The 22,407-nt window shown below is 43.4% G+C and overlaps 1 protein-coding gene across 3 annotated transcripts in view; it reads right to left on the reverse strand.

Annotated features, from left to right (window-relative positions):
• MOXD1 (monooxygenase DBH like 1) overlaps nucleotides 1-22,051 on the reverse strand; it is a 92,892-nt gene extending 70,841 nt beyond the window's left edge. Inside the window, exons 1-4 of one of the 3 annotated variants that reach the window (XM_053287502.1) lie at nucleotides 21,685-22,051; nucleotides 5,555-5,701; nucleotides 3,391-3,558; nucleotides 3,182-3,265 (exon numbers count right to left, since the gene is read on the reverse strand). In XM_053287502.1, the coding sequence (XP_053143477.1) occupies nucleotides 3,182-3,265; nucleotides 3,391-3,558; nucleotides 5,555-5,701; nucleotides 21,685-21,945 (660 nt within the window). In that variant the 5' untranslated portion in view covers nucleotides 21,946-22,051. Of the gene's footprint in view, nucleotides 1-3,181; nucleotides 3,266-3,390; nucleotides 3,559-5,554; nucleotides 5,702-13,321; nucleotides 13,425-13,521; nucleotides 13,756-21,684 lie in introns of those variants that run through there. The other 2 variants (XM_053287512.1, XM_053287521.1) reach the window with 2 other exon arrangements.
• Between the last annotated feature and the right edge of the window lie 356 nt (nucleotides 22,052-22,407).

Below are 22,407 nucleotides of genomic sequence, written 5' to 3' on the forward strand. Positions count from 1 at the left end.
AGTTTTCCATCTGCCAAATATATAGGGATTTTACAACGTATCTAGGTTTATAAATCTCCTTCTTTCTCTAATCAGGTTGCTTGTAGCACCTGAGTCAATGCAGATGCCACTGCTGCATTTCTCAAACTTAGCTTCCAAAACTTTATCTGTTCTTGCAAGGTATATCCTTTGCTTATTAGCTTTAGTCTCTGATTGCTTGTAAGCTCTGTGCTCTGTGTTCCCAGATGACTCCCTCTCTTTGCAACTTTGTTTTGCTTGTCTTTTGTCTGAAAACCCTGGGATGAAGTTCTTGGGACACTTATTCTGCAAGTCTTTGGTGCTTCCACAAACAAAGCATTTCTTATTTCTTTGCAAGGTTCTAAATTTTTATTAACTTTCCTTTGGTTGCCTATCATCCCTTCTGCACAAAACAAAGTCCTCTAGGTGGTTAATTACAAATTGTATGTCTGCATCCTCTTTGACTTCCAAGGCACTAGTAACACTATCAAAGTAATGTGGCAACCTATTCAACAGCAGTCCTATCAAAACTGCATCTGGCATGATTACTTCTTGAGCTTGCAGTTGCCTAGATATTTCTGATATGTCATTTATGTGCTTGGACAGACTTTCTCCTTCTCTAAGTCTTTTATTGCTCAGTTTTCTTATTAGATGCACTTTGGAAACCACAGACTTCTTTTTATATAATGGGGAAAACTTTTCAGAGTTTCCCACATATTATTTGCATTTTCTTTGTCTCTTAGATGCACTAAGATTGGGTCACTCACCACCAAGCAAATCATTCCTGATGCCTTTTCATCTGCTCCGTCCCATTCTTTCTGCTCCTTTCCTGCATCTGCAGGATGCTGGGTGTGCAGAAAAATGCCAAGTCCATAACTCTTGAGGAGCATCCCCATCTTGAAAGACCAGAGCTCATACTCAGGACCTTGCAACTCTGCAATCACCTGGAATCCTTGTGCTGTCTCCATTTTCAAAGCTTTTCTCTCTGTTTTGCTTTCTATTTAACTCTCTAAGCTTTTCTCTTTTATTTACTGGCTTCTGGGACCATAACCCTTTGCAGGGGAAGAATGGCAGTTCAGTCCCCAAATAGCAAAGCAAAACAAGTTTGGTGAGAAAGAAGCAAAGCAAGAGGTCTTGAGATAATTCTTTAGTATTGAAGAACTACAATCCGTAGAGAGAGAGAAGAAAAGTTTATAGATGAACACAAGTTGCTGAGTTTTGTTTTCATTTTCAATGTAATTGTTCTTCATAACACAGCTTGACCTCAGTGTTTTCATTTCTAGTTGTGTATGTTACTGTAATAGCTAAACAAAGTCTGTAGCTGAACATTTGGCCAATTGTATAACTACAACTGGTGATGTTACCTACAACATAATAGGAAGGGATATGATAACCGCCTAGATACTTTGGTAGTGGGCAGTATATAAATGTGATGAATAAATAAATAAAATAAACACAAGGATTTATTTAAAGAAAAGGTTACAAGCACATGAGGAAAAGCCTGCAGCTTAATTTCAGCTGTAGCTCATGGCTGAAGAGAGACACTAAAACCAACAGCCATCTCTGGAGAGACAAAAATGGAGACTAACGCTGGAAGAACAAAGAGGAGAGGAGTCAGTCACTTTTACCCATGACCCTAACCTACCCCCAGTGGTCACTATGAGACACTGCAGGTGAGAGCTGATGCTGCCAGGGTCGTAGCTCCAACATCTGGTTCATATAACTGACAGGGAGCAATGCTGGTCCAGTGCAGGATGCTGTATTTGCCATATGTGATTTCCACTGGTTGAAAACCACCAATGAATTTTTTTGAGAAGTTTCTCATTTTTCCAGGTGTGTTCCAGACCAGGAAGCCACCATCTTGGGAAATATTATATGGAGATCTGACCCTGAAATAATTATTTAGACAAACTTCCCTACTGAATCCAAGAGTCAGCCAACTCAAAATACAATGGGGCCATTCACACAACCTACCAGCTGGATGGGCAGGGGGCGGCTTTGCAAAACTTGCATTCCCCCCAGCCAATCATGTTGTGCTTGTTGCAAATGCATTTCACGCTCCCACACAATCAGTGCTGCTCCATGCAGCACAGAGCAAGGCGGATCGCTCTGAGTCTGGGATTCGTTGTCTCAGCCTCTATGTATCCCATAGTGCACCGCGTGCTGAGCACAGTGCACTGGGGGATTCCCCCAGGGAATGAGTGCTCTAGGCCCCTGCCTTTGTGTCAGCATGAGATGCAAGCAGCCCACACTGACCCATGATGCCGGCAGCTGGATTAATTATTTAGTTCAATATTTAGCTGTATTTAGTTCAGCTCTGCTTATTTAGTAGTTTTATATTAGGGAGTGTTTTGATGTTGTATGTAATGGAGTTTGGTATTACCCTTGCAGAATATAGTTGCTAATTCTGTGCTATAAACTCTTCTGGGAATTGTTTTGGCTTATAGATCCTGGAAAAAATGGTTGCCTGTTTCCACTGAAACTTTGAAAGCTTCAACTTTATTTCCAAAATATAAAAAACTGTTGGTAGTTCATTCAAGAAATCCCATTCCCTATCAATCTTTGTTTGACTTATCTAGGATTACATGTTATCAACAGATCTTTGGCAGGGAATAAAAAAGTAGTAAAATTAATGCAACCGTACTGATTTTTAGAAGCTAATAATGTGACCCCATACTTCAAAGAGCTTCAATAGTCCTTAAATACAATCTAGAAAGAAAGTTACAGTAAAAAATAATAATAATACTGGACAGCAGCCAAATTAATACTTCCCTCAAGTAAAAACACTTGTGCAACAGCGGAGGGACAATTTCCACCAACTCCCCCTTCTCTTTACTGCCCCTGATGCCCCCTCATTATTTTCCAGAGGATCCTTAGGATCATATTTTCCAGGGGAAATTGAGGCCAAACATTTCCCACTCTTCATCACTTCTTACACAAGCAAAATGTTCTTACACAAAGACAGCATTGGTCTGCATGTTGCCCACCATTGTCTAAAATGCATGCTGCCCACTATCATCTATCGTCGCTCTTTACTGTTTTAGTGGTGTGTTTTAATTGTAAACCGCCCTGAGCCATTTTGGAAGGGCGGTAAACTAAATAAATAAATAAATAAATAAATGACAGCAAACTCTCAATTATAAGCATATAAAGCTGGGTTCCATTTTTTAGATGGATGACATACCTTTATCACATGGTGCTTTTCATGCACTGCAGGTATCTTAAACATTTGGCACCAATATGTTGTGTCTTTGTCTGGTATAGGCACCTGTCTTAATAAAAGGAAAAGAGAAGACTAATATAAAAGCATATTTTTGTTCTCTGTACATTCAGCTAGTAATTCTACCCATTTTATCCTGATATTAAATAAAAGCAAAACCCAAAGTAACTTACGTCTTGGTTTGTCAAGTCAAAGTAGGGCAAAGAGGGAGAGGTAATAGCAGTCTTCTCAGGGTTCAATAAGCGCAAACTCTTTGTCCCACGATTTGAACCATGGTAATTCTGACCTCCTTTTCTAAAGTCTTTGTCATGGTATGCCCATATCACCCTTACTGTGCTCTCCTGAAAAAGAAAAACTTTGCTGATTAGATGTAAAACAAAATCTAATCACGCATCATAGCTTAGCAGATGAAATTATCTTGCTTTGATATCAACTGTTGTGATTCTAAAGGGGCATTACTCAGGACTTAGACTGAAATTCTGTGTTCCTCTAGAAACTGAGATTTTCTGTGGAGTTAATTATTCCAGTGTCACCACTGGCTGACATCTTGACTAGTGAAGCACTGTAGAAGCACTAAACAAGCCCTACTTTAATAATCTGGAGCTCAGTTTGGCCAAAGCCCAGCTGCGATACCCTATTTTGGGTCTTCCAACTCCAACCTGCTGCCAAGAGAACAAAACTCACTTACACAGAATAAAATTTCAAAGCTTTATTAGCAAATAACCAGCTCCAGCAGATAGTGGAACAGCAAAACAGCAAGCACAGCAGAGAGCAATAGCAAGATTCAGTTAGTCAAGCAAAGCAAAGTAGAAACACTGGTGGGTGGCTCAAGTTAGGATTGGAAGATGGTGAACCTTATGATGGACAGCATGCTAAAGTAGCATGGGTCAACCAAGATGGCAGAGCCATAGGTCAACCCAGAACGCAAATCCCGATTCATAATCAATTTGTAACCCAATTCATACACTTTACAACTCACCCCACAGGAATCAAATATCATATTCAGCAATGTGGTTTATTTCTTGTTATGACTGGTTGATGCCAATCAGGTAGCTTTTCTTTATATCCTAATATGTTCATTTGAATTAAATACCATCACTCTACATTTCTGATTTGTTCTTCTGGACCACTCATCCTTCAAGTCTCCACCTTTGAGGCATATGATTTCCTAAGCGATCCCAATGAGCAGGGGTTTGTCCTCATTCCCCACTTGCGGGCTTCCCAGATGCACTTGGCTAGCCTTTGCGTAATGTAGGATGTTGAACTAGATGGGCCTTTGGCCTGATCCAGAAGGGCTTTTCTTATATTCTTGTGCTGTAATGCAAGAAAGAGCCTTTTGTGTCACAACACTGAGCCAACTGGATCCTTCCTACATGGCATTTACACACCATGCTATCTATCAATCTATTTAACTTAGACATACCTGTCATTAATCCCATGTCTGGCAGCTCTAGCGAGAGTTCGTGAGCAGCTGCCAGGATAGCAACAGGGAGAAAACAGTGATGGCCACCAGCAGCGGAGGTGGCAGGCTGACCGGTGGGAGGAGGCGGGCGGTGGGAGGGTGGGCAACTGGGTGCCTGGCTGGCTGAGCAGTGGGGGAAGTAAGGGCAGGTGGCGGGCGGGCAGAAAACGGCCCTAGTAGAGGGGGGGGTAGCAAAAATTGCTGCGGCAATTTTTCAGAGGAAAATGGAGTTGTTGCTGAATATATTTTTAGTTAAATCTACTTAAGTTTTCTTTGTATGAGGGAAGCACCTAGAAAACACTATTATTCTGCTTCACTACACCTTTGATCTGGCTGATTCTTAAACTGCTGATGCTGCTTGCTTGCTTGCTTGCTTGCTTGCTTGATGATGATTATTATTATGCTGCAATAATACAGTCTGATCCTTGATTTTTTTTTGCTGCTTTTAGTTATATGATAGTTATATCATTGTTTTTACTTTAGTGTTATTAGCCACATTGAGCATCTTATTCTGTATCAGGAAGGTGGAATAAATATTTTCCGTAAACATCTGTATGTTAAAGTTTCCCCTCCACCAAGAAGATGGCCACTTCACCACTGCCATATAATAAGAAAACAGCCACTGTATTCTAGTGGTGAGGATGTTTAAAGGAGGCCAACAGAGGAAGAAGAACAGATACTTTCCACTCAGAGGTACTCTCAATTAAATACAGATTAGCAGATGCACTGGTATAGCAAGGACCGGAAACAATAGCATAATTAGCATAAAGGTTATCCAGACTTGAGAATAAATAGGTTTATATTTGAAAAACTGTTTTATTTACTCAGTCTTTGTTTAACTCTCATTAAATCAGATTTAACATGAGCCACTTTACCGTAATACTCTTGTCATTGGGGTCACAAGTGCGAAGCTGACGGTTGAAACCTAGTATGGTATGGGTACTATTTTCCACAGCGTACTCCAGATGGTAGTCCTGCTGAGAGTCCTTTTTCAATGTTCTATCTGCAGCTGTAAAATAATCCTGTTGAAATACAAACCAAAACATCATCCTGCTGTTATTTTTTTATTTCTAATGATCAGAAAGCTACAACCCTTTCAGTTTTTTCTAGGAAAAGCAGAAAGTACAAAGCCTGCATTTTTTTTTCCTGAACAAATCTTTTAGATTAGCAAACATGAAATCCTCTGAAATATATTACTCAGCTATGAGCTTTTGGATTTTTTTTTTCTCTTAATAGAAAACAGTTTCTCCTCACAATTTTTGTGAAATTTAGCCATGATCTCTTTTCAAAGTATGCAGATTTTTTATCTGAACACCCCACAAAAAGGAGAGGGAGGTACAAGAGACTAGGGGTGTGCATGAAACTGGCTGGCCCAGTTCAGTTCGAGTCTAAAACGGACGCAAAATGGATTGGGCCAGTTCACTCCCCACCCCCCATCAACACCCCCCGGGGTGGTGTTCGGTCTGGGGTTGGTGGTTTGCAATTTTTTTAAAAAAAAAATCATGACCCAGGCCACACAGAGGCCCACTGGGCATGTGTGGTGGTCTCCAAAATGGCCACCACAACAGGAGAAAGGCCCGGAAAGGTCCAAAGACTGCCCAAACTGGGCGATTTAAGGCATAACAGAGGCCAGCGGTGGGGAGGGGGAACCTCTGTGGACCCCCCATGGCCTCTGAGAACCCCCCCCCCCGAGGGGTTACATGAAAAAAAATTAAAGTTCGTTAACTCCCCTGAATGGCTGGGGGCTCGGGCCAGGGTTAGACCATAAAGGGGGTAGTTCAGTTCGACCCCAAATTGTCAAACCAAACTGGTTCGATGTCAAACCAGCTTGACCTCAAACCAGTTTGCACATCCCTACAAGAGACAACAGATCAAATGTACCTATACTGCAACCACAATAGCGACAACAGAAACATGCTTCAACAAAATAATTATTTTTTTTTTAATCCTAATTCGCATTGTGTATGGCTGGTATTCCTTGGCATTGCACTTAATTATGGTTTAGCTTTGCAACAGTAGAATGTATAAACTAATTTTGTAAAATCATAAAAAGGACATGCATCTTAATGCCCTCTTCTATTCAATTTTCTTTAGAAAAATTAAGACTTCTTAAAATTAAGAGTTTAATTCTCCAATCCTAAATCCATTTTGATTGAACATTAGTTTGATTGATTTCCATTGAACTTATTTCCCAGTATATGTGCTTAGACTCAAGGGAGTAAGTAAATCAGTTATTCTAAAGCTAGTTCATTTTTTTTCCGGGGGGGGGGGGGATTAAATAAGAATATGATATTGTTGCATGCTGTTCACATGGCAAATCACAGGAATGTTAAAGTGGGTTTTTTTGGTGAGGAAAGATTATCCTGGCCCTCAACATAGCAGAAGTATGATATAATGTGTAAGCAGCCGCAGTAATGTAGTGTCATTAACCTCTTCACCTCTGAATTCTTTGTCGTAATATGCAGCTGGCTCTCTGAATCTGCCCCTCCTCTCCAGGTCACCACAACCTCAGTTACGGACATAAAAGCAACAGTGTGATGCTCATTCAAAAAGGACTTCCATAGTGTTGGAGACTAGGGCATTTGCACACTTGTTTGCTTTTTGGTCAGTGTATGGTTGCCAGGCCCAAACGCAAAGGTGGTAGTTGAACCTCTACCTGCTATGAGCATTGAACTAGCCTGTAGATGGTACGCCTCCTGCCTCACTCCTTCAGCAGTCATTTCACCCACTCTCATCCTATGCCTGCTATGAGGCAAAATTAAACTCATTATAGACATTAGCTTGAGCAATATTTCAGAGGATTTCAAGTCTTTGTCACTGGAGTAGCTCCTGTGATACTCTGGATAATCTGGTCCATGTAAGCATGATACATAACTATGTCAGCATGATAATCATGTCAGCATAATATATAACCATGAAATATGTTCCAACCACATTAGTAAAAGACAAATACATTGGCCAGTATCCAGACTAACAAAGATCACATGCATCAAATGTGCAGCACATGCTCTGGGGAAACGGCAATTTCTCCTTCCCTCTGTAGCCAACAGTGACTCCCAAAAATACATCCCTAAAGGCTGTGCAGACATATTGCTGGGAGTCACAAAGGTCATTCACACAATCAAAAACTGTGTTCTACCTGGGTCTGGGAGGTCCCAATTTTCAGTTGTGTGGAAGCAAGGTAGGAGGAAAATCTGGGTAGCTTTTCCTCTAACCTTGCTTCCACACAATCACTTCTACCCAAGTTTTCACCTTACCTTGCTTCCACACAACCAACAAGTGGGAGTGTGCACACAGCTCTCAAACCCGGGTAGAACACAGTTTTTGATTGCATGAATGACCTTAAAGTCAGCTAAAGAGGAAAAGAGAGATTGATGAAAGTTACCCCGCAGCCTGGGTGTGCGCTGTGCATTCAGTGTCAACCACTGTCTAGAGCAGGGTTTCCGAGGGTTTCCCAAGCTGTGATACCCCAGATGTTGCTGAACTACAACTCCCAGCATTCCCAGCCACAATATATTATAGCTAGGGATGGTGGGAGTTGTAGTTCAGCAACATCTGGAGTACCACAGGTTTGGAAACCCTACTCTACAGGAGTGTGGGAGAACAATAGTGGTGACTATTGCATAGCCTGAATAAGATCAGAAGGCCCAAGGATAAGAAATGCCATGAAAGGGGAACTGGAGAAAACAGTTTTTCACCAGAGGTCTTTCTGAGTGGTTGAGCTTGTATAATCTCTTCATGGCCTCAACAATTCTAGGCCCAGATAGACCAGTAACAGAGGCTTTGATACCCATTGGCAGATGTTATCAAATTCTTCTTAAATATTGATGTCACACTAATCCCCAGCTTTACCTTCATTTCAGAGCAAAACAGAGGTGACAAACTCTACTTATGAAGATTTACACTGAAGAACAAAATAGTAGCTTTGTTTATCGAGTAGCTCCTCTGTCAGTATTTCATGCCAGATGCCTATAATATCTGACACATTCAGTGTGAAACCCGCAACACACAAAAGAAGCTTTCTAAATTTCAAAAATGACAAGCACAGTATGGAGTAGCTTATTTTGCATCTACAGCCCTATGGTATTCCATCCCTATTGTAAAGATATCCATTTCTTCTCCAGTTCTTTTTTACTAAATGTGCTGATTGTAGTTATTGCCTATTGAGATAACAGCACTCACCATATGCTCAGAGGCACATTTCCAAATTATTCTTAAAACATTGTTGTCACACTAATCCACAGATGTTGATCTTGCCACCAGCCTATGCAGGTAGTGTATTGGAGCATGGAGGATCTAGCCAAACTGTGTTTCCATGGTTATGATTTTGTAAGCCAGTACAGTTTGGCTGAGAAAGCCAAAGAATTCCAAAAAGAAGTCAACATGTGCTTTACTGACTACAGAAAAGCCTTCGATGGCGTCGACCATGTCAAGTTGTGGAATATCCTTAGGGAAATGGGTGTCCCAGATTCGACACTGACTTAATGGCACTTAATCAATCAATCAGTCAAAATATCTCAGACTGGACATCAAAGTCCCATGCTCCCATGGGGTGAATATCATAAATCTTTTCACTTTTTAGAGCTTGGTTGGAGCTGCCACACCCATAACTATCACTGTAAATCAACGTTTCTTGCTTTAACTGTATATAAAGTCATGTTATCACAAGAAGTCGGGTGCGCTGCTGCTGTTCTCACATATCTGGTAGTGATAGCAACCGTGTCCAGCTCAAAATAACAGCCATTAGAATCCTGCTGAACACCTCAGAAAAGATGTGTGAAAGAACCAGTTTCCACACATGTTGAAAGAGAAGTTGGACTGAAGTTATTGAAGAGTGTATTCCACATCTTACAGTCCAGATTCATTGGGAGATATGATTGACTGATTGAGTGAGTGAGTGAGTGCCGTCAAGTCAGCGTCGAGTCCATCCACCTTGCTGCTGGATGTCGTTGGACACATTTGGACACATTATGTGAAAACCTAGCTCCCTCAAGAAGTCTATAATGCTGGGGAAAGTTGAAAGAAAGATATGAGTAGCTGGCATTTATTTTACTGCTCATCTTGGGATGTAAGCTGTATTATGACAACATATTGCATGTTTTGTAGTAATGGCATTGCCTAAATCAGCATTTAAAAAATAAATAGCTTAAGCAATTATAGGCCGGTGGTGGAGTCAAACAATTAGATGTCTTTCATTTGCTGGAAGTCATTTAGAAATTGAAACAACACATGGTAAGTTGATTTTACAGATCATAAAAGATATGGTGCATAATTTCCTACAGATGAAGGCACTGATGATGAATTGCTCCTCACATGCTGTTGACCCTGCTCTCGCTCTCTCTCAAAAGGGATTTGCAGTTGATATGGTTTCTGATTAGCCCTATACAAAATGGCAGAGAGAGTAATTTCTTATGGATGTAGTAAAAAGATGTAAATAAGCCCTGTTTTATCCTTGAAGAATGTAAGCACAGCTGCACAAGGACCTTGAGGAGAAAATCACAGCTGTCATCATGTGCTTGAACAGGTGTTTTATATGAGGAAGAAACCTGCCAAACACTTGATAACCTGCAAGATATTTTACTTCCTCTCACAAGAGAAATGGGAACAAAATACTCAACTGTACTGCCGCACTCCAAAGAAGAAACTCACAAGAATATCTAATTATGCAGTTGTATCAATAAGGACCATTATACTTGCAAGATGTTAATTATGTTCCAAGTGAGTATAAGTTCTCTCCGAGTTTTTTCATAATTTGTACCACACAGCCAGTATGTTGCAATGGCCAGCATAACCAACAGAAGACTATGGAATAAAGTCCCTGTTGTTATAAGCATTGGCCATGTTTGAACTGTGTAGTGAATCTGCAGATAGATTTTACTCTACTGGAATATGTTGAATCTGCCAAACTGTTGTATCTGCATTCCTTACTTACTGTGTTTAGTTGCTCAATGAAAATACTTTAAGAGCTCTGTGTCTGCCTGGAGTTATTATTTGTGAATACTACACAAGAAGGCTATTCACATGACTGCCCCTGTGGCGGGAAGGGTGGTGGTGGGAAGGCAGGGAAGAACCTATCTTCCCCCCAAACAATCCATGTTTGTTGGTGGGATGCATGGACTTTGGTGGGATGCCCACACAATCCGCATTGCCCCAAGTGCAGTACATTTAAGGAGTTCCCTGTGAGTCACACACTCCTGGCGCCTGGCTCTGTGTGTGCTTGGGCTGTGTGGTTTTTAAAGTATTTTAAATTGGGTTTGGATAAGATAGAACAAACAGCTGGGCTGCTCATGTGCATAGCTTTAAGATCTTACAGTATGGGCTTCCCCATCTCTGGTAGTCTTTAAAAGAGTTCTTAAGACACATTTATTTAATCAAGCCTTTGACCAGCTGTAAGGGGTCTTTATTGTTGTTACTGTTATTTTAAAATTATTTTTTACTGTTTTACTTATTTGGTTTTATTGTTGTTGTTTTATAAACCGCCATGAGACACTTGTTTTTGGCAGTATAGAAATGTATAAATAAAATTGAGGCTGCATGTAAGAAATCTATATTTAGTCCATGCAAATGTCACTGGCTAAGATCCTGAACATCACTGCATGTGTGATTAAACCAATAGCATGTATAAAGCAATAGCCCCCATGATAGTCCCTTTCCGATGTGCAGGCACCCATGCAGAAGTGTGCAATTATTTCCGAACTTTCCCTGTGCTCTGGAAGCGCTGTCAGAGCAAAACATGTCCTTGGCCCTCAAGGACATGTTTCTCTCCTAACAGAGTGCTTTGAGAAGGCGAGAGAGCTCTGAAATAACTGCGCCCTTGGACATGAGTGCCTGAGCTTTGGAAGTGTGGGGCCCAGTGCAGGGGCTAGCACTGTGTGTTTGCTGCCTGGTCACACAAGCAGCCCTATCTGGGCTTGCACAGCCCTGGCCAGGTAGAGCTGCATGTGTGGAGTACAGAGATCGGGCCTGATCCCAGTGCTGCCCCACTTGGTAGCCTGAGTTTTCTCCCCAGGCTTTTATTGAGCTAGAAGGGCACGAGCACACCCTTTTACCCCAGTTGTATGGCTGGAGTGCCCGGGGGTGGGGAAATCCCCCAATGTACCATGTTCCTCACGCAGTGCATTGCAGGATGTGGAGGCCGCAGCCTGCTTTCCTCCCACTCCCTCACTGTTCCCAGAGCCATCAGATGTCACTCGTGTAGGCATGTGGCAATGGGAAGTCCAGGAGTGCAGTACTAGCCATGTAAGTTTGGGTTGTGAGAATGACCTTTCTGTCTCTCATCCTAATCGGCTTCTTACATACGGTAGTTATTGTGAGGATAAAACGACACTCTGAACTCCTTGGAAGCAAGGTAAAAGTTAAACAAAAATCATATTAAGCAGAAATGGCTGAAGAAATGCAAGGGGTTTTCTAAAAATTGAGACTGATGAAGGAACCAAGTATATATTGCTTCAGGCATCTCCTACTGGGGAAACATTTAGAGCAGGTTAATATGGTTTTTATGATACTTTAAATTGGGTATGGATAATCTGGAATGAAAACAGGAAGGGACTGTAATATGGTACAACTGAGAGCACAGTTCAAATGGCCAACATACTGTGCAGCATCTCATGGATGCCATGAATCCAAGAGCAGGGCACACACACAGTCCCAGTCCATGCTTGTTGCAGCTTCTGAACATGGGCTGTTCTGTGTCCTTTAAGGGCTGCATCATGACTGTTGCATTGCTACTGCCATTATTCCCAATGGCAACAGCAGTGCAGAAGCAATGATGCACTCCTTAGGAGATATGGACAGCCCTACATTTGCAAGCTGTGAGCATAGCCTCACTGATAATCTGCTCAAATGATCAGGGGGCTGGAGCATCTTCCCTCTAAACACAGGCCGCAGCATCAGGGACTTTTTAGTTTAGAAAAAAATATATGGCTACGGAAACATGATAGATCCATATAAAATTATGCTGCCTCCTGGTTCAGTAGCAGTAAGCCTCTGAATACCAGTTACTGTGAAGCAACAGCAGGAGAGGGCTTCATCTCCTGCCATGGGCTTCCCCAAAGCATATGGCTGGCACCTAGGGAGAACAGAATGGTTGGAACCGAGGGGGAACAGAATGCTGGATTAGATGGACTTCTGGTGTGATCCTCTTGGTTTAGATTTTTTTTAAAAAAAAAATTACAGCATTATTGAAAAATTGCCACCTATCCCTCAGTAGTCTGGTTGAACACAAGCAGATTTTACTACTACGAATATTTATATACTGCTTTTCAATACAAGTTCCCAAAGTGGTTTACATAGATAAATAAAGATGGTTCCCTGTCCCCAAAGGGCTCACAATCTAAAAAGAAACAGAAGACGGACACCAGCAACAGCCACTGGAGGGATGCTGTGCTGGGGTTGGATAGGGCCAGTTGCTCTCCCTCTGCTCAGTAAAGAAAATGACTACTTTAAAAAGGTGCCTCTTTGCTCATTTATCAGGACTACTTTAAATAAAGGTTGAAAATAAGCAGGTGCTGTGAGCACCATGGTTGTGTAGAATGTCCCTCAGTGAACTAAGTGTAATATGGAGTAACTAGCTTAACCCGGACAGAGCATCTGCATGCTAGTACTTGATTGCTTCCCTCACCCCCTGCCACACCATCTCTCACCTCAGAGATCTCTCCACACTCACTTGAGCCACACTCTTGCTCCTCCTCCATCCGGTTGCTTCCATGCCCCTCATCTCTCTTGGTCACTCCTCCATCCCTTTACTCCATCTCCCTCACCCCTCTTGGTCACGGCTACAGCGTTGCTGGCACCTACCGGCCAAGCTGCAGCCTCCTATCCCCAGAGACCTCCCTACCCTTACCTGAGCTCTGCTCCTGCTCCTCCCCACAGGAGCAGCAACAGCAATTGACTGGGCCCTTCCTTTCTGCTGCCACCGCCATGGCCACTCATTCCCCTCAGGCCGGTGACAGGCCCAGGCTCGTCCCTTGCCTGCCTGCCTCCCTCTGCCAATGTCCCAAACAGCACAGTGGTTGACTGGGCCCTTCCTTGCTGCTGCTGCCACCATGGCCGCTCATTCCCCTCAGGCCATTCACAGGCTCGGGCCCATCCCTCGCCCTTCCTTCTTTCTCTATTCCCCTCCCTTTCTCCCTCTTTGTCCCTCCACCATTCGCTTTCCCCCTCTGTCTGTCTTCTCCTCCCTCCCTCCTTTCTCTCTCTCTCCGTTCCTGAGTTAACAGACCTTGCTCATATTTTTTCCTCATCTAATTCACTCAACGGCAACCTCCTTCTCCTGAAGGGGCTCTTTCCTCCCTCACAACCCCTCTCTTCATAGACCCCTGCCCACTATCCGTGTGTGTGTGTGTGTACACACACACACACACATATATATACACATACACATACACATATATATTCCTCTCCTCTACAATCAAGAACATCTTCCAACCAGTAACTGTTGCAGTCCAACTGACTTTAACCATCACAGGCACCTCCTCCTTATCTGCATATGGAATCCCCACTGCCCAATCACCATGGTGCTTCTGCTCTCACAGGTTCCTCCTCCCTCTCTGCATATGGAATTCCCACTGCCCAGTCAGGTGCTTTTGCTCACAAACTCTCACGAGAGCTGCCACACACGGGATTAGCCACGGATATGCCTTAGAGAATTAAATATATAGATAGATGGTCTGGTAACTTGTCTTTTCTCCTGTTCTCTCCAGCATAAATGCTTTTGTACTTTCACTGTGCTGTCACAGCCTTACTCTATGATTTCTATTCTGCCCATCAGGAAGTCAATGCAGAGAGGCTTCATTATGCCCAGTTAATGTTGTGGAATGTGAAAATGGCCATAAAGATGTAAGTTTACCTTACAACTACTCATAACAACTAGGAACACCAGAGTTGCGATGTAGATATATAAAACTGAACTTGTAATTTGCAATCTTTGTGGGGAAATCATCTAGCACAACCAAAGCTTTTAGCCAGTTTTATATTCAGCTATATACTTTTCTGAAAGCTCCCAATGCCAAATATCCAGGCTTGAAACCCTTTGCAAAATACTCCCCCATATTTTCGAGTTCATAGAGCTGAATTGGAAGAGGGTTTCTTTAAAGTTAATTCATACATTTTCCTATCCTATTAATAAAGGATATCTCACAAATTTAAAGGAAATAAATATGAATAGCATCCCCCCCACCTCCACAAAAGCCTGTTAAATGAAAGTATTACTTTACAAATTATGACTGGATTAATTTTTATTGCTCTTAAGAGTTAGCATTTTACCTCTTCTCCCACCCTACCGGCACAGCAGTATCCAACCAGCAGCAAACCATACAGCAATGCCTCTGTATGCCACACTAAAATGCCGGGACAGGCACCTTACAGATATGCCGAATTTCCCAAGTTACCCAAAGACATGAAATGCCTCCAACAAAGCATTAGCTGAGAAATATGAGTGGGGCACACACTAAAATATCTCCCTCTTGTTGCCTTTCAGCTTGTTTTTAAAACATATTTATTGCTGTTGGCATAAATGCATTTAAAAGTAGCACAGAGTTCATAGTTCACTGTTTTCTGGCAATTTAGAATCTATACTGAGCACTCCTCTACAAGCCTCTCTAAATTAATTATATAGGATACATTTGATAAACAAATATCCTTTCATTTGGGTGTCAGCTAACAAGCAAGGGTTATAATGAATAATACAGCACTCTTGAGTACTAATGAAGCCCTATTCACAAAAGGATTTATGCCTCAAGTAAGGGCTATTTTGGGGTAAGAGCTTGACAGAAGGACTTTACAATGCAACCCTCTTGTATAACTTGCACAAAACAGACATTTGTAAAGGAGGATTACTTTCTGCAAAATAGATCTGAGCTACTACGTGCTGCGGGTAGGGATGCACAATGCCAGACAGGAGGAGTAGAGACCATGGAGGAGGCCTAGAACCCTTAGCAAGAAAAATGCAAGCTGTGTCAATTCATGAGCACAAAATGGGTTGTTGTTTTTTTGAAGCTGGATGCAAAAGTTAGACCTGCCTTGAGCACTCTCATGGCAAGTAATCCACTGAAAACCTACTTTGGCAATATTGCAAGGGAAACATAACTACAAGCATGAACAGAGTGAGCAATTTCTCTGAGGCAGCACCCATCTTTACGCTATCAAGCATCTTTGCTTCACTGCACTGAGGGGTGTGTGTTTTATTATCCATTTAAACAAATCCACAATAGCCTCACCAGTCTTCAGCCACACTACTCTAAATGGTCTGAAAAAGTGCCTGAGATTAGCTGTACAGCACTTCTCAATTCTATACTCCCCGCCCCCGCTTTACCTCCACCCTCACTCTTTTCCCTTGCCTTTTCCCACCCCTCACAGAAGACCTATTAAGCATGCTTGAGAGACCACTCTTATTTAGACCTGAGTCTTGCGCTTTCCAAATAGTTAGTGCTGGGTTCCCACTCTAATCTCTGAACTCCTGGAATGCTTGGCCACTAATGCATCATTCCCTGCTCACTCTCCACTCAGCCACACACTTTTAAAGAATTTCCAGAGGGATAGCCATGTTAGTCTTTTCAAGAATGTGCAGGCCCTTTGTAAAGTTCTTTTTTTGTCTTTCTGCCTCCCTAACATAATTACACCCTTCAACCTGATTGATCTATTTAGAAGGAGTTGAATTCTCTTCAAGTCCTGTTACATCATACCAGATAGTGAAGCAAAAGCTCCAGGTAAAACACAATGAGAACATCAAGGAGTGGGGTGGAGAGACAGATTCATTTACTTCATATTTTTATTAAAGATTTTACTGATCTCTAGTACTCAGAGATTAGATGGGGTTGGGGGAATGTAGAAAGTTCATTCTTGGTGTGATAAAAAAGACAAAACCTTGGATTCTCCCCCGCCCTTTTGTTTTGTATTTCCTATGAATGCTATATAGAATTCTTCCACATGGCAAAATTCCACTGTTTAGTCTTCAGCTTGGACTTTTCCCAACCTGACAACTACATCTTAAAGCAAAGTACTATTGCAAAGTTCACATGAATTGCAAGGTCCTTAGGGGCAGAGATCTACCTGTCTTTATTATAAAGCACTATGTTTATTGATGGCACCTAAAATAACAATTCACTGTTACCCCTTAAGAACTGAAACATGGACAAAGAAGCATAACTAAAGGGAGGAGAAAGTAAATGTCCACATTGAAAAGGTTATCTGACTGTTTTGTGCAACCTGTTTACACACCCAATTCTCACTGAAATCGTTTAAGCATACATAATTCTCTGTTGCATAGTGGCCACCTTTGACACATCAGTGGTTTCAGAAGTAGTATATTTTCACATTATGAAAGTCAAACAAGTTATCCAAATTTTAGTATCTATGCTATGAGACTATGGAAACTGCTCCTGAACATTTATGCTAATTATGCTAAAAATGAACATTTTTTCATTTAAACTGAAAAAAGTGGCAGTTTTACAGCACTTTCATTTGAATTTCCATCATTCCTATGGAGCTTGGAACTCTTGCTGTTCAATTGAGCTTGAAATGCACACCGTGCTCACTCTATCCTATTGTAATCTTAATATTTAAAAATAGTAATATTGATTTAAATAGCACAATGTAATTCTTTTTATTATGCTTTAAATACTCAAATAACAGTAAAGTTACTTGCTAGTATAACTTTATTTTTATCCAAAATACACCTTCAGTAGCAGAAACAAGAGTTTTGATGTCTGCATTCACCTTGAAAACTACACACTGTTTTTCCTAAGGGTATGACTTGTCAGTAGGCATCAATAAAACCACTGAAAGAATAAAGGAAAAGCAGTTAAATCTGATAGATCTGGTTCGTATCTGAATATTGTTTCACAATGTTGAAAAGGCACTCCATATACAATGGCCCAATATGCAGGCCATCCCTCCACCGCTGACACACCAGGATTTTCCATTGTGAGGAGGATGGGGTCAACTCAGGTGATCTCTTCTTCCTTCTGCAGCTGCCAGTGCTTCCAAAACATGGCTGAATCCTTCATGATGCCATGTGAGGTGACGGTCTCAAGCAGCAAATGCAGGTGCTTTCTGCCTGCCTCTCTGCAGGCATCACTCTCCACCTGCCTGCTGCCCCACTTCCTTTCTACTGCCCTCACCTTTCTTTGCACTTTTGTCCCTCATTGGCTCCACCGCCTTGCCGGTCCAATCCCCACCTGCCTCACCAGCCTGTCCCCGCCTCTTCCCCTGTCCTCTTCCCTCTCACTGGCCACTCCTTGGGTTGCACCACCGTTACTTGATTTTGCAGACCAGTGGAACGACTTGCATCTGGCTGCAGCTTCAGCCACCAGTCACCTCCACTACTGTGCCAGCACCCTCTTGCTTTCTCTTCCCCTTCTGCTTTCTCTCCCCTCAAGTACCAAACTTGTCCAAGACAACATGCACAGGTGTGGTACTGAAGGGGTGAAACAGAAGGAGACAAGGAGATATAAAGGGAGGGGGGAGAGAAAGAGAGCACGTGCACGTGCTTGGCATAGTAGGAGGAGTGGCAACAAGGAGAGGCCAGTGGCTAAAGCTGCCACCAGATGATGAATGCTGCCTTGGTAGCCTGCAAAAGCAAGAAGCAGCGGCATGCCGGCATGCCAGAAGGTGAGGCCAAGAACAGTAAGGGGGAAGAGGAGTGGCATGGCGGTTGATGAGTTGGGAGGTGGACTGGTGATGGGGAGCAGGGCAGCTCATTGTGTTCACTGAAGGCACAAAAGTGCTGCCTCTAGTTCGGCAGAGGTTTCAGGAGGCACAGGTGGCTGCAGAAGGAAGGGGAGGGCTTGAGCTGTCTGGCTCTATGAATGGTTGGGCTGCAGGCAGCCCAAGTGTTCACACAACTGGGATAGAACGGCACACTCTTGCCCTTCTGCCTCAGTTTAAGCCCAAGTTTAAAAAAAAAAACAGCCCAGGCTGCCTGGGCAAGGAGCACCGGAATCAGGACTAATCTCTGTGCTCCACATGACCAGTCCTACCTGGGTAGGGCACATGTGCATACCCTCAATGGGTACCAGATCTCCTCTTTCTACATGCTTGGTGATACACTCAAAGAATTCTGAAAGATTGGTGAGCAAAGACTTCTGATTCTGCAGCTGATTCTTCCCCAAAAAAACTTGTTCTGTGTTTTTAAATTTTATTAAAATTAGAAATTTCATATTTTAGTTCTTTCACATAAGGGGTGGGGGGAGGTAATGTGGTTAAAACCTATCTTATCAAAGGGTTGGAAGGTAGCATTTGCACCTCTGTTTTTAAAATGATCCCAGAAAGCCCAACTACTTTGTTACAAGCCCAACTTTTTAAAGTGAAATAGTAGAAATAATTTTAAGGTTAGGAAATACTTTTTGCCATTTTACTTAGCAGATAAACTATGCTTCTTTTTTCCTGGAACCCTTTTTGAAAACTTTCCAACCCTTTGGTTAGGTGCTTTTAGCCATCTTATCTTTTTCTTTTTAGTTCTTTCACATTTTAGTTCTTTCAGAATTCTTTGGTGGGTGCCTTCTAGGCCTGGCAACTTGTTAATTTTCAACTTGTCAATTAAGGAAGAAAAGCTATGCTGTTGCTGCTTGGAGAGAAGGATCTAAACCTGGGTAAATGCATCTCACTGTACTAAAAGAAACTCAAGCTGTCAGAAGCTGCTGCCTTCATAAATTGAATGGACAGCAATTACCATAGATAAGCAAAGTAACCATGCAGAGTACTGGTGTATAGCGATAACTGACCAAGGTGGGACAAATGTCCCTGGGACCCTGAAGGAGGGAGACCTTGTGGCTGGGCAAGAGCTCACTCTTCAGTTTCGTGCATGAGGAGTGTGTGATATTATTTGCATAGGAGCGAGAGAAAGGGCATGCCAAGAACCCGTGTGTAGAGCCTGGGAAGGTTCTCCGGGTATTGCGTGCTTAGCCCGCTCTCCCCGCAGACAATCAGCTGCTTGTTGCTGGGCAGCCAGTTTGGCCACCCACACGACTACCAGTTCCGTCACGGAGCTGGTACGGGCTGCAGGGATCAAGGGCTACCTGCCCCACGGAAATCACAGGATGCCCCACGCAAGTGTGCGAGGCATCCTAGGGAGACATCTGGGACCGGGAGGTTTGTTTGAGCTTCCCAGTGGGGGTCTCCTCGTGTGTTGCTGCGGCGGCACACGATCAGAAAACAGCAGTCAAAAAGCAGTCGCTCCACTAACCTGGGTTAAGGGGAGGGCTACCTTGGTGGCCTAGCCGCCAGAGAACCACCAGGCTCACCCGCGAGCCTGTTGGTTCTCAGGATGGGGGGAAACTGGGCTGGGCTCCCCTGTTTTTCCCCATTGTGAGAATAGCCTCATCATGTTCTTACCATTCTGTAGCAAAGACATGCAGTGGAGGAGAATGCAAGGGGCAATTGGGGGGCAGGAGGGGGCAGGGCCATCTTCACTTCTTGTCCCAGAGCCTACTCCAACCCTGCTATCTCCCTGCAGAATACAGGTAATGTGAGCTGCTCTGAAGTTGTAGCTATACTACACCATGGAAATAGTCACCACCCAGACCAGATGGGTTTAAGGAAAGCAGTTAAGAAATATGAATATTTCCTTAGGAAATATGAGTTACAGAAATGCAAAATGATGAATCAAACATTATCATAGCTTAACTCCGACTACAGATATTGCTTTTATTAAATCATTTGTTTTGCTCATGTGTGCACTTACTGACAATTAATGATTAAGTTAAGTATGACAGCCCAATTAATTAGCCATCCCAGACCCAGACACCCCAGAACACTTTCCATGTGGCCAGACTGGATACAGAAGTGTACCGAAGAAAGGGGAGGGGTGGGTCTCTCAGTTTTCCTGCTTCCGTTTGTCTTTTTTATGGTTGTTTTATGGTTTTTTATGGGGGGTTTTATGGTTGTTTTATGGTTTTTATTGTTTAATTAATTTTAAGTTTTAAATAGAGTTTTATTGTATTTTAACTTTTGTAAACCACCTTGGGATATCTAATGAAAGGCGGTATAAAAATCGAACCATCAATCAATCAATCAAAGAAGATGAGATGGGCTGCAGAGAACTGGCAAAAAAGTGTTGAGAAGGCATGGGCATAGAGGAGAGAATATTTGGCATTACTAACCATATTAATTTCTGGAACAGCATAATTTTGGAAAATCCGTGTTCTAGGCTTGCCTTTGCCTATGCCTCCAGCTGACACACTGGTCATCTGCCAGTCTGTGTAGACAATACTGAGCTAGATAGACCAATGGTCTGACTCAGTAAATGGTAGCTTCCTATGTTCCTGTCCTGTAGCATCCAGACTCTCACTTGAGACAGGGCTTTAGTGGATCCACTCTTTTCATGGCTCAACTCTCAATGTGTGAACTCAGACCTTGTTTCAGCACCAGGACACAACCCTGGGCTGCAAGACTGTTCATAAAATCTGCCACACTTTTAAAAAAACAACACAATTTTGCACTCTGTCATGTCAGCGGAGGACTCAGCAGACATACTCCAATAAAATATTATACATTGTATTGCTTGCAAGACATACTTTCATTTATGGTTGTATTTTTTTAATTGACAAAACAGAAAGCTCATTGTAAAAGTTCCTGAAAGAAGAAACATGCAAGTATTTATATTTTTTAATACTTTCCACAGTTAACCCTTAGAAAATGTACTTATTGGCACCAGGTACAAATACGACTGATGATTAGAAACAAACATGAGTATGGTATTTCAACTAATACCCTTCCTTCTTTTATGAATGACCCTCCGGTGAAGAGGAGACTGTATGCCTTTGAGCATACACAGAGAGTCCATCACTGGCCTCCACAGTAAGCAACTCGAATCAGGCCACTCTCCAGCATCAGCGGTCAGTTTCAGGTTCCCTCTTTTGGGGCGTCCAGCCCTAGTCCCACTTCAAACTTGTGAGCTGGCTTGGTGAGCATGGAGGCGGCACGGATGGCAAGGACCTGCCCCCACTTTGCTGTCTCCCAATCCAAGCTCTGCCTTACCCTCAGCCCCTACTTCGACCCCCCCCCTCACCTGCAGATATGGCTTGCCCCCGTCCACTCCGCCCAGCACGATATCCGCCGATGCCATGGCTCCGGTGGGGGAGAAGCCGAAGCCTACGTAGCCCTGAGTGCGCACCTCCAGGCGGAAGGCGATGGTGCTGCCCTGGTGAGCCCACGAGAGCCGGTAGCGGGACGCCCCGTCCAGCACGGCGCTATGCGGGTAGTGGCGCCCGCGGGCAGGCGGCAGCGCACATAAGAGAAAGAGCAGCAGCAGCAGCGCCCAGCGGTGCATCCTCCTCTCCGGCCGCGCGCGCGCTCCAGCCCTCGGAGGCAGAATTGGCGCCAGCGCGCAGCGCACCGCTTGCCTGCTTCGACTGGAGCTGAAGCGCGGCTGCTTCTTGGCGCCTCCGCTAGTGGCAGCGCCTGCTAATTGGAGGGGGCGGGAACCCGTCACCCCGCCCCCGACAGTAGCGGGAGTGAGGACAGGCAATGAGCGAGAGCGAGAAGTGCAGATGCTCAGCCTCAGCCTGGAGGCGGGTGGAGGGATAGTGGAAGGCGGTGGACCCGGAGAAGGCAACCTTGGCTCTCCCCTCCGGGTCTTGTGGTGGAGATTTGTCGTGGTTGGGGCGGGGGTGATGGGACTTGAAGGTCAAGTTTGCCTACCCCTGAGCAGATGAAAGTTTGTGGTGGGGCAAAAAGCTGAAGGGCGAGCGAGTAAAACTGGACAAGTTCTTCTCAAGGACTGGATCAGGTC

The sequence above is a fragment of the Hemicordylus capensis genome, chromosome 1 (assembly GCF_027244095.1).
Source record: "Hemicordylus capensis ecotype Gifberg chromosome 1, rHemCap1.1.pri, whole genome shotgun sequence".
In the NCBI taxonomy this organism is placed as follows: domain Eukaryota; kingdom Metazoa; phylum Chordata; class Lepidosauria; order Squamata; family Cordylidae; genus Hemicordylus; species Hemicordylus capensis.